Source organism: Cyprinodon tularosa, unplaced genomic scaffold, assembly GCF_016077235.1.
Source record: "Cyprinodon tularosa strain WSP-4 unplaced genomic scaffold, ASM1607723v1 ctg1043, whole genome shotgun sequence".
NCBI lineage: Eukaryota > Metazoa > Chordata > Actinopteri > Cyprinodontiformes > Cyprinodontidae > Cyprinodon > Cyprinodon tularosa.
The window spans coordinates 67,410-80,187 of NW_024037831.1; the positions used below are offsets into that span (position 1 = coordinate 67,410).

General features: G+C 41.9%; 1 protein-coding gene across 2 annotated transcripts in view; it reads right to left on the reverse strand.

The window, feature by feature from the left end:
• The window catches only part of LOC119782178 (breast cancer anti-estrogen resistance protein 1-like), a 65,643-nt gene extending 54,809 nt beyond the window's left edge, over positions 1 to 10,834 (reverse strand). Inside the window, exon 1 of one of the 2 annotated variants that reach the window (XM_038283023.1) lies at positions 10,589 to 10,834. In XM_038283023.1, coding sequence (XP_038138951.1) covers positions 10,589 to 10,600 — 12 coding nt within the window. In that variant the 5' untranslated portion in view covers positions 10,601 to 10,834. The remainder of the gene's footprint in view (positions 1 to 10,588) is intronic. The other variant, XM_038283042.1, reaches the window with a different exon arrangement.
• Between the last annotated feature and the right edge of the window lie 1,944 nt (positions 10,835 to 12,778).

Here is a 12,778-nt window from a genome sequence, read left to right on the forward strand (position 1 = left end):
GGAAAACGAATCGTTTTCTGAGGAGAAAAAGGAGAAAACGGCCGTTTTTCTGTTTTTTCCATGTTGAATTATACCGTTTAATCAAACTGATAAAAAGTACCTTCGTCCTACTCCTTTCCTTAAACAATTTTTTGTGTGCAGCATTTAAGGACAGTTTGAAAAACAAGTTTTATTTGTGAACAATACGATTTATTTGAGTGCAACATTCTTATTTGTGAGTGAGTGTGAGTGAATTGTTAAACATGCTTTATTTCGTGCAATGAAACTTCCCTCCATACCCTTTCCCTCCTCACATAAGGCCTGGAGGACAAACTGCTCCACTTAGGGTCAGAGATGAAGATCTGAGCCGTACTTCACAGACAGAGAGCTCAGCCTCCATCTTTGTCTGGCCAAAGGAATGCTGCGTTTCCTGTGTGCTGCGACGGGTCCACACTGACTGCCTCCCATGGGCTCTTCCAACAGATTCCAGCAGCTTGATAAGGAGATAATCTTCTCCATGATTATATGTTGCAGCTTCTGGAACCGCTGTTCATTGTACAGTTTAGGTACTGATGCTTTTAAATGAATCTGAGCATCAGTGCTGAGCCCGACCAGAACCTAAGGAGCGGTTCAGTCCCGGCAGGAGAAATGCTCTGTTTTGCATTTGCAGAAACAGGTTTTTATTTTGCCAATCAAAGGTTGATCCAGCTGTAAAAATATCTTCTGGGAGAGTTGGCTTTAGTTAAAAATAGAACGGCTGTGACAGAAATAGGGCCGAGCCGGATCGTTTAATCCGTCTGAACGTTTAATTTGGAAACTACAAAGCAGCTGTTAAAAAACAGAGAGGAGAGCGGGAGGGAAGGAACTGCAGCCTGGAGATGAATTTAAATGGATTCACAAGATTTCCAGAAAAAGGCAAAGCGAAGGTCTGCAGCTGAACAGAACAAGTAACAACGTTAATCTGGATTTTAATCTGTTTAAGGGCGGAACTCCTTATGTTCTAGCAAACATTATACAGCTGCTGTGATTGAATAGATGGATGGATGGATGGGGGGGTTAGAATATTGTGGCTTATCAGCAGGACAATTTAAGGCTTGATTGGTTACAAAAACAACTAAAGGTGAAATAATCATGATTAATCAATTATTAAAATAATTATCAGCTAATTTAGTAATCAATTAAAGCTACAGTGTGTAATAATTACAGGGATTGAAGTCAGAAATGTATTATATTATACATAACTATGTTATTTATCATCATCTACGAGCTCAGCCTCTTAACCTTAATATTTGCGTTGCCTTAGAATTCGTTATTTATAATTACATAGGAGCGGGTCTCGCAGCCATGGAGGCAGACATCTTTGCGCTACGGCAGCGCAGAGCCAACACACTAGCGATTGCGAGATCGCCCATTACGCTCGAAAGTAACTACGGCAAGTTGTTCAAGTCTACATGAAATCTATACCCTACACAGACTAATGAAATACTATCTGTAAAATTATCTATGTAAACAAACCTCATCACTTGAGAAGGTAGGTGATGCGGACGTCGTGGAAGACATTTTGTCCCGTAACGCTCGCCGTACTGTTGGGGGGGAGAAGCGGTGGGGGGGAGATGTTCATGTTGCTGCAGTCTGCAGTCTGACCGCTAGATGCCGCTAAAAATTACACACTGTAGCTTTAATGATTAACTCGAACATAGAGACTCTAAAACCTGCCTTTAGCTGACAGAGTGAACCAATTAGAGCAGGAATTATACCGAGATTGTAAAAATATATATAAATATTTTGCAGTTATGATAAAAAAATCTCTTTCATCTGTCAATCTGCTCTATCCAGAACTCCAAAAATGTTCACCTGGTTGTTGGTTCACCTGGTTTAATTCTGTAAAAAATCTTCTTCACGGGATGTTTGGCTCTGGTTATTAAACCTTTGATCGAAAAAAAAAAACAAAAAAATCAAAGATTAAAAACCCTAAAAATGACCAATCTGGTTGAACTTATATATTGCTCAGAAACTGCCTGTTTAGGACCGTCCGTTCTCTGTATGACAATATCAGGAGCTTGGTCCACAGTAAGTCAGACCTGTTCCTGGTACATGTTGGCCCCCACCAGGGCTGACCTTTGTCACAGATTCTGTTCAGCACATTTATGGACAGAATTTCTGGAGGGTGTCCAGTTTGGGAAGCTCAGGATGTCTGCTAATTGTTTGCATATGATGTTGTCCTGTTGGCCTCATCAAACCAGGACCTTTGGCGTGGACTGGCGCGGTTTGCAGCCCATTGTGAAGCGGCCGGGATGAGGATCAGCACCTCCAAATGTGAGGCCATGGTTCTCCACCAGAGAAAGGTGGACTCCCCTCTTCAGGTCAGTGGAGAGTCCTTGTCTCAAGTAGAGGAGTTCAAGTATCTCGGGGGTCTTGTTCAGGAGTGAGGGACTGATATATATGGGTTTTATATTTTATGTTCTTTGACACAATCATACAAGTTTTGTATCACAAATGAAACACTCTCATTATCTACGTTTCTGTTTCCTTGAAAGCATGATATAATTTGTTTTTGTACTCACGAGCTCTCGGTGCCATGCTCTGACCATGATGTAATTTGCTTTTGGTTTCGGCTGTCCATGAGCCCTGGGTGGGTTCGGGGGGTGCCCGTACTATATTTTGGTTTCTGTAATCATGCACTCCAGGCGTGAGAGGGAGCGATCACTTTTCCTGATTGGGTAAAAGATTTCCCTTTGAAGTTTGGCATAAACGACGGGTGGCGGTTGGCACTGGCAGAGTCTGCTAGGGTTGCGTACGAACGCCTAGCTGAGCGGGTTGCTGCCCTGCCGGGATCGACTGGCTCTCCGATCCTTTGTGTCACGGTAGGGGGACAATATAATTTGTATTCAGGACCGTTCCTTGATTGATGTGCTTGCTTTGCTGTGTTCTGTGGCAGAATAAAACAACACATTTTACTGTAGCAGACACAGTGTGTGTGTTCTGTGTGTTATTTTTATTACAGACTCATCCCGATCCTGCCTAAATTTCATAATACAGGGACGGATGGAGCATGAGATCGACAGATGGATCGAACTGTCGTGGTGAAGAGGGAACTGAGTCGGGGGGCAAAGCTCTGGATTTACCAATGGATCTCTGTTCCCACCCTCACCCATGGTCATGAGATCTAGGTGATCACCCAAAGGACAAGATCGCGAACACAAGCGGCCGAAATTAGTTTTCTTTACAGGGTGGCTGGGTGCAGCCCTATTCTGGGCGTATACATAGAGTCCAGAACTTCTGTCCAACGACAGCCTAACTCCTGCATAACACACGGCAGCGTAATGCCCAGGAAATTATGGACAAGCCGGTGTCCTGACGGGGGCAGCGATGCGCCCAGAGGCGCCTGGCCTGCAGAAGAAGATTTCTTTGATTGTGGTATTAATCTAGCTGCTGTTTACTGCCCGCCAAAAAAAAAGAAAAAGAAAGAAATAAAGCAGGTTTTTGGTGTCAGCAGATTGAGCGTCATGTCTGCTAGGAAGTTTGTTGGTGGTGGGCGTGAACGCAGGGAGGATCCATCACCCTCACCTTCTGGCTCACCCTATGATGGGGATGAAGTCTGGAGGAGAACTGATGGTTTCCTCCTGTGAACCCCCTTTATACCAAAACGCTGCCAATACGCCATTATACAGTAGTTGGAAGTAGTGGAACACGTCAGATACTTTGATATGCGTTGGAGAGAAGTTCTTGATAAGTTATGCACAGACTGAACTTATGTCAACCATCAGATAACTGACGGCCCACGGATGGCAGACACTGGAGTACGGCGGGACATTTTGAGCGTACTCGCCGTATGTTGCTGTGTTTCAGCATGCTCTATAACTTCTCCAACGTATACCAGTGTTTTTGCCAGATTTTTCAAACATCAGGCATACGCTGGTCTAAACCGTCATGGTGTGACAGGAGCTTTAGTCCTGGAAGCTGGATGCAGCAGATGAGGGTGAAAACTGCACCGAACGTCAATCTAAATGATCAGAACTGAATGCTGAATGTGAGGAACAATTTAACAGGAAGGTTAAAGGAACAAAATCAGAGATGATTGAAGTAAGAAAACGGATATGATGAAACCAGAGAGGAAGAAAAAAAAAAAAAAAGAGTCGCCTAGATGACTGCTGCAAAAAAATCCCATCAAAGCCAGTTTCCCTAACTGGAGTCAACTCTCCTCCTTTATCCATCCCTTCCTCCACCATCACAGTCCTTATCCTCCTTATTCCCTGGCTCTGATTGTCACACACAGCCTCTGCTGCGTCTAACCATCCAATCAGGGAATGAGACAGACCTCATCATGCCAGGAGCAAAAGGGCAAGCACCAAAAAAAAAACAGACTAATGTGTTTCTGAAAGGAAGGAGGGAGAAACCGAGAACTTTGATGATTGAAGGACAAATCAGACAGAATGAAGATAACCTCCAAAAGAAGCTGAGAGTCATCAGTTATCTGCTTCAACACCGCCTTCTTCTTCTCTCATTTACAAAGTTAGCTTATTTTATAGTCCCCACCTGATGCGACACGGAGGAACGATTTAAACCAAGCAGGACGGATCCCAACATGCATAAAACATCTAGTTTTGTCATTTAAAGGTGTATATTCTGCATTTTGAGCCTTTCACAGTCGACTGTGTTAAAAAGGATCATCCTCACTGATGTACATTAGAAGCTTAAATGACCCTGTGGTTGTTAGCGATGGAGGGAAGTCTGATAATGGGACAGTCTGTTACCGTGTTGATCAGGAGCTGCAGATGAAGTTTTGGATGTCTGCCTTTACATGACGGAGCAACACGGTGACACGTTTTCTACAGACGCTTTAAAGGCAGAGCCTGGTCCCTGAGGGGCGGGGCAACACTTGACTGTGACTACTGTCATTCATCTTTTGGGAGAGAAATTAGAAAAATTAATAGATTATTTTATTTCAGTTTAATATGGGAAAAAGTCAGAATTTTGAGATTTAAGTCAGAATTGTGACTTTTTTCCCGTATTAAACTCAATCAGCTAACTTTTTTTTTTTTTCCAGTGGCCCTCATCCTCTTCCATACTCCATTATCTGCCATGAGCTGATCTCTGTAAGCATTTCTCTGCATTTTTACAACAAAAACAGATAAATTTTAGTTCAGTGAGAGGATGCAGGATGGTGTTACCGAAAAAGTCAGCCATGAATAATCAATGGATCATTATTTATACCTAAAACTAACATGCTAGTGGTGATGGAATGAATTTAGTGTTAAATAGTGAAAAAATAAAATAAAAATAATACTTTTCACCAGTCACAATCACTGAGTCTGGGAGCGGCCATTTTTGCCCAAATATAGCAACCCCTCCCTCCTGCCATCTTCCAGCAGTGACGTCACGGTGCGGTAAGCCTAGCCCCATTCTCCCCGCTTTACAAGCTAAATCAATGCGAACTACTAGACACATCTGCAATCAACAACAATTACTGAAGATTTCCAGAGGACTTCACCATTGAAATTCACCAGAGCTATAGTGAAACTGACAATGCCCACGTGCATGGCAGCTGGATGCTGGAATACATCGGGTAAAAGTGAAAAAAAAAAGTTATTTCACCTTTCTGATTCCTGACGGGTTCGTAGTTGGATTGCCAACTTGAAGAGGGAGGATTTGCCATCGAACTCCTGTTATATTTGCTGCAAATATATTTATATTTTGGGAAATTATTTTAACGTTTACCCATTATGTGCATTTGGAGTTTAATTTCACTATTTTGAGGCCTAATCAACACAATTTCATGGAAGTTACATCGTCATTTTCTTCACCAAAGATGACAGCAAAGGATCACGTGGAGCCTAAACTTTACCATTAGGCAATACTAGGCAGTTGCCTTCGGGCCCCAAGTTCCTGGGGGCCCCATAAAACTCTGTTTCCATGCATAGGTAATATAACTATTCCTTATTTGTGCACATTAATGATGTTTTTGATCAAAATCCTTTGGCTAAAAAGCCATCAGAACGCTGATAATATTAAGCGTTTCCTAAATGTGCCCCTGCATCCATCCATCCATCAATCGCTCATCCTGAGGGGCGGAGCTTATCTGCAGTGATGGACGACGACGGGGACAGGTCGCCAGTCCGTCAGATGGATACACAGAGACAGAGGGATTATTTAGAGACCCGAAGGATCAAAGGTTCAAATCCAGCACAGACTTAGAGCTGCCAACAAGATCTAACCACCACTGCGCTGCCTGTTAATGCTCCGCATACCGACGGGGTATTTTTATCGCTGGCTGGACTGTAACTGCCCTTAACAATATTTTTAGTGGCTGAGATACAGTAGAGGTGTTAGGAGGAGGTGGTGCACTGCAAAAATTATCTAAAAACAAGTCATAATTCTCAAAATAAGAGTATTTAACCTTAACTAGAGTAGTTAAATAAGATGATCTGCCAATGGAATTAGTATTTTTACCCTTAAAATAAGATGATTAGATATTATTCACTTAAAATAAGAGACTGCAGTTGTTTTTTTTCTTATTTTAAATCTAAATTGTCTTATTCAATTGGCAAAGTGTCTCCCTTATCTTTTCAATTCAAGAAAAGCATGCACTTATTTTAAGACAAATTGAATTAATTAGATTTCTATTTTTTGCAGTGTGTTGCTCCCTCACAGCAAAGCGGTGCGAAACGCCCTCAGACGTGGAAAGGTTCTAAAAGCAATGGCAGCCAGGATGGGACATTTTTCATGCATGGACAGAGAATCTTCAATTCTCCTCCAGAGCTGCAGGAACTGAAGGACACCATGTTCTGGTTCAGATGTTCCTGCAGATCTTCTCAGCTGTCTGATCAATATCATGCATCTCTACGCACCAGGTGGAACCAATAGAGACTTCCTGAATGTTCTGCCTTCTAAACACCTCCGAAAAAACAAGTTCATCTGTTCTTCACTATTTATTGGTTTTAACTGTAAGAAAAGAGGTAGAGAAGGCGGCCAATGGTTGGTGCTGTTGTAGAAGTGATTACTGGAGGTTTGAATAACCAGAACAGATTCTTAGCTTGTTCAAGCACGCTCGTCGATAAAAGCTGATGGATTCATTTTCTTTTTTTGTTGAATTTAGCAACATTCAGAAGAAAGCAGTGAAACCTTTCAGGTAGAAACAGCCTCAGTAAAACTCAGCCCACTTCCCTAATCCACAGAAAATCCCTTCAGATTCTGGATTACCATAGTCTTCTTCTTCATGTGTTTAACTGAGAGCAGGAAGAAAAAGAAAAATACGAGATGCATGCTTCATGGGAACAACAGCTGAACCTGGGGATGGATGCTTAGCAGTGAAGGTAAAAGCTGATTCGGACCAGAGCAGTGCTAAAAACAGAAATCTAAATAAGTAAATTTTTCCTAAAATAAGGGAGACACTTTGCCTGCCGAAGAAGACAATTTAGATTTAAAATAAAAAAAAAATGATTACATTGTCTTATTCTAAGTGCATGTTATCTAATGATCTTATATTAAGAGTAAAAATACTGATTCCATTGGCAGATCACCTTATTTACCGCCACAAATTAAGGGTAAATACACTTAATTTAAGAAATTATTACTCATTTTACATCACTTTTGCAGTGAACCGACCAGAACTGATCCGTTCACACTGCAAAAATAATCTACCAAGAAGCACATTTGGCCCAAAATTGTGACTTTACACCTAAAGCTTAAATTCCCACCTTATTTAAAATAATGACGCTGTCAATAGTCACTGCTGCCACGCTCTGGATTCATAGGGAACTGCTTGTTCTGCCAAATAATGTTAAAGGATCTTTTTTTAAATCCTGTATCCATATTATGATGAAGATCCTCACAAGATGACCTCTGATATTAAAAATTATTAAAATTCATTCATGACTTTTCATGTAACCCTGCAACAGACAATCAGCTAGACCGAAAACATCACCTTCTTGAAGAAGTAGAGGCTCAGTTGAGGAATCTTCTTCTCTTTAGCTCTACCTTTCTTATTCCTCATCCAAAAATACTCAGGTTATCCTGAGCAATCTCTATAGTTCTGCTGCTATAGGCTTAGACTGCTGGAGGACATAGGGACCCCTTTTTCATCATTCTGCTTCATTCTATCTCTATTCTCCCACTCTGCAGAATCTGTAGTTGACATTGAAAAATCTGAAGTTATTAATGCTAGCAACTTATTTTAGAAGAATTTCTCTATAGAAAGGTGTGAAAAAAACAAAAATTGGATCATGTTTGATCAACTTGAACAGAAGTGGAAAAGTGGGCGTCGTCCTCTGAACTTTTACTTAACAGCACTACTGCCACCTAGAGGGCTGGAGTGAGAAAGCCAGCATCTTGCTTCTGTGGATGTGAGACCTCTGATTTGAAAAATTTGTTTTGTTAAGCTGTGGTTAGATTTAAAATGCAGTTGATTAGAGGAGTTATCAACTGCAGGTCAGATAACTAACTACTAACCATAACTTCTGAACAAAACACAACATTAAAGGAAGAAAATAAATCCATGTTGTGTCTTAACCTCTCAAAGCCCACCGGGTCACCGGGGAACCGTTTTAAAGGGTTTAGAAATAATAACTCAGAATGCATGGAAATGACAGCGGTAAAATATTTATCAATATAGATGTTAGACATTGTTGGAAAGCTTAGATTCTCCACAATTCAACCACCTAGTTAATTTTATGGACACAGCGAGCACCAAAGCACAATTAACACAGATATAGCAGCATGTCAAAATGCACCATGACAAAGGAGCCACAACAAGCATGTCTTCATTGCTGCTGTTCAAAAAAAGACCTTTTATTTTCAAGAATAAAAAAACTACTTTGAGTCTTGTTTGAACTGATGCAGCTTGGGTGTTTTACTCACCCAATTTCCATGTATATATTCAAAAACTAGAGGGTGTTAGCTTTTAAATGATGTATAACACATGTAATTTGGGCTCACAGTTCCTCAGTTATTTGCTTTTCCATTTGGGGATGCAGAATAGGCAAGGATTTCCCAAAATGAGGAGGATGTTAAGAGGTTAAGCAGCATCCTGTCTGCAGTTTATTGCTGCCGACTATAAAGACAGAGATTACAGACGATAAACCTTCCTTGGTGCATTAACTGCAAATACTTTGCAATAAAAAACTGACAGACACACACCTGCTTTTCACAGACTTACTGAGGACTTTGCATTGATTTCCATCCATGTTAACAGTTTCTATGGCCTCACCTGATTCACATTAAACTAAACTATGAAGAAGCCCCCCCCAGCACACACATTATCGCCTAGCTATATGTACAGAGGACCATCTATTGACCCTCATTGATTCTCAGTCATTTTTAACCCTTTCTCTGCCCTAACCCTGACATGAACCAGTGCAGGGGTGTGGGGGTGTGTGGGGGGGTTACCATTAGGCAATACTAGGCAGTAGCTAGGGCCCCTTGAAACTCTGTTTCCATGTATGGTTAATACAACTATTCCTTATTTCTGCACATTAATTATGTTTTTGATAAAAATCCTTTGGCTAAAATGCCATCAGAACGCTGATAATATTAAGTGTGTCTCAGCCCCCCCCCTTCAGTGTCCACCATATTGGATCAGTCCATTTGCTGCACATGTTCAGAAACGTCCAAACAGACAGCAGCAAAACATTTGAAAACAAACCATGCAAAGAGCAGTGTTGCCAACTTAGCGCTTTAGTCGCTATATTTAGCCACTTTTCAGGCCCCTCTAGAACTTTGATTTCTAAAAAGCTCCTAGCGCCAAATCTAGCAACTTTTTTCTGCTACTGGAGACTTTGGAGACAACATCTAAAAGCAGCGAACTCTGCTCTCCAGAGCAAGTAGATTGGTAACCCCGCCTCCTGCTCTCCTCTATCTTGTCTGCTGTCATGATTCATGCAGCTATTATTTCATCCAAATGAAAAATGGAGAACAGAGAAGCAGATCATGGCTTGTCTACAGTGAAAAGAAGGCCTGGGTTATTTACTTTGGCCTTTTTGGAAACACAGGAAGGAGCAATCAGCTAAGTGAGCTTAGTGCTTGGAAAAAATCTTTCATTCCTTTAGAGACAGCATGAAAAGTCAGCTGAGTACAAAACATAGAGAGGAAAACAAGAAGAAAAGGGACAAGAAGAGAGGGACAAAACCTAGAACAGATAATGGATGTCTATTCTATTATCATTTCTCTATCTGGATAATGGGTCTGTTTTATTTGTCGTTTTCTCCATTCAGAGGGGCCCCGTCCTGTCTTTGCCTAGGGCCCCACATTTCCTAAATCTACTGCTGACCAGAGCCATATCCAGTGCATTCCTATTCCTAAACCTAAATTAAACCAAACCGTTTGCAAAACAGCCCAGGTCCTCACTCTGATCCCAAGACAGCAGCTCACACACACAGATATGAGGAATGTGATAAGGAGGAAGAAAACAAGCTCCAGCAGATCTGAGAGGATCATCAGGGTGCTGACAGGAAGTGTGCAGCAGAGAGGGGATGGTCTGACTGCTCCTATAGAGGCCAGCATGTAGCTGTTAGCCTGGCAGGAGCTGCAGAGCCTCTGCAGGAGCAGCAGCCAGTGCAATGAGAGGAGGTGGGTGTGTTTGCAGGATGCAGCTGATCTGATCAGGGTTACTCACAGGAACGGACATCTTGCTGCTGTCAGTCGTTCCTGCAGACGCCGCTGGATCGTTTTCCTCTTCTTCTATTTGACCGAAAGAGACGGTCTGCAGCTCAGACCTCCATAGAGCAGCAGACCTCCCCCCCTGCTCAGTCTGTCTGTCCGTCCGTCCCTCTATCCTGCAGCCTCCTCAGGAAGAAGCTGGAAAATGACGCAGCTGGGAGCGCTGCGCTCAGGCGCGCTGCTCCGTCTGCTGGCAGCTCTTCCAGGAGGATCCAGTCCAGCCTTAAAGGGGCCGAGCTGCAGAAAGCAGGAGCACCGACTAGGAGAAATAACCTGAGCATTTCCACACTGCAAAAAAGATCTAGAAATGGCTTTAAGTCTAATAAACCTTAATCTGAGCGCGTAAATAAAATTATTTGCCATGGAAATTAGTTTTTTTTTTTTTTTCTAAACCAAGATAATTAGATATTATGCACTTGAGATTTTTGCATTGGCAAAGTGTCTCATTTTCCTCCTCAATTCAAGAACAAATGCACTAATTTAAAGAAAAAATGAGTTTAGATTTTTAACCTCTCAACATCCACATCATTTTGGGTAATCCTCGCCAATTTTTACCCAAATAACTGAGGAACTAATTAAAAATGGGTGAGTAGAACACAGACCAAGCTACATCAGTTCAAACATGACTAAAAGTTGTTTTTATATTCTCAGAAATGACTGGTCTTTTTTGACCAGCAGTAATAAAGACATTCTTGAGAAAAAGCAGATTTCATGGTATAATATTTGTTCTATATCATGTCAACCACAAAAACAGACAATTTTAGACCTCTAGCTATAATAGTTCCAGAGCTGTGGGGTTTGGATGTTTTGGTGTCAGCTTGGAGCGGCGCTCAATGGCTCCACCTGCTGGTAAAAATTTTACCGGTGGAATTTTATGCATTCTGAATTATTACCCCCACTTAAAGGATTTAGGGGGTTAAGGCTAGGCTTAAAACTTTCTTTTTCTGGATAAAGCTTATAGTTAGAGTGGCTCAGGTTATCCTGAGCTATCTCTATAGTTATGCTGCTATAGGCTTAGAGATTGAACTAACAGATTCTGCAGAGTGGGAGAATAGAGATAGAATGAAGCAAAATGATGAAAAAGGGTCCCTATGTCCTCCAGCAGTCTAACGTTCTGCTCTCTCTGCTGTTTCTCATAGTAGCTTCATCTGGTCTGTTCTTGTTTGGCTGTGACTCCATCCTGGAGAGAAATATCAGCTGTGCTGCTGCCAACTGCCATCAACACCTTTGTTTCTAGATGTTGGAGCTTGGCCTGTTTTCCAGTGTAGTCCTGTTTCTCTGACTGTGACTAACTGGATGTGCTCTCTTCATCCTCTGACATGGGAGCTGGCTTGGAGCTCGTCTGCCTGGCTGTGTGTTTCCTAGACGGGGCCGCCTGTGGAGCTGGTTGACAGTTGCCTTTTGTATCTATGCTTCTTTTTCTATCTCTGCTTCTGTCTCCTTGAACCCCAGTCGGCCTCAGCAGATGGCCGCTCACACTGAGCCTGGTTCTGCTGGAGGTTTCTTCCTGTTCAAAGGGAGTTTTTCCTCTCCACTGTCGCTACAAGCATGCTTAGTGTGAGGGATTGCTGAAGAGTCAATGAGTCGATGCAATCAGTTGGTTTTCCTTAGATAGAAAACTTTGAATCAATCTGACTGGATGATCTGTTGAACTGGAAAACTGGAATTAGAAATTCTAGGAACCACTAGTAAACTATATATATATATATATATATATATATATATGTGAATTACGCTCTAATCTGTATTTACTGATCCATCGTTACTATATTTTAATTTAACAAACTGGATCTTCTTGTCATTCTTTTTCCTGTTTGGTATAATTGGAATTGCGGAGCTAAAAAATAGCTCAGCTCCGTATTTTGACGGTGAAGGATGGAGGAGTAGCGGTGGATGTGGAGCAGCTCTCATTGGTCAACATGACAAGTACTCCGCACGACGTAGGTGAGCCGGGCGGAGCGCTGAAATATGTGGAATTTGGGGGTGAGCCGCCATTACTCCACTGCTCCAGCCAGCCTGCACTTCTTCCTTCCAACTGATCTAAGTATAAGCGGCGTCTTCCTCAGTCGTTTGATCGCCTTGATCAGTTCAGGAGATCTGGTCTGAAATGGTTTTAATTCTGATCAAACATGAATAAAATCTATAA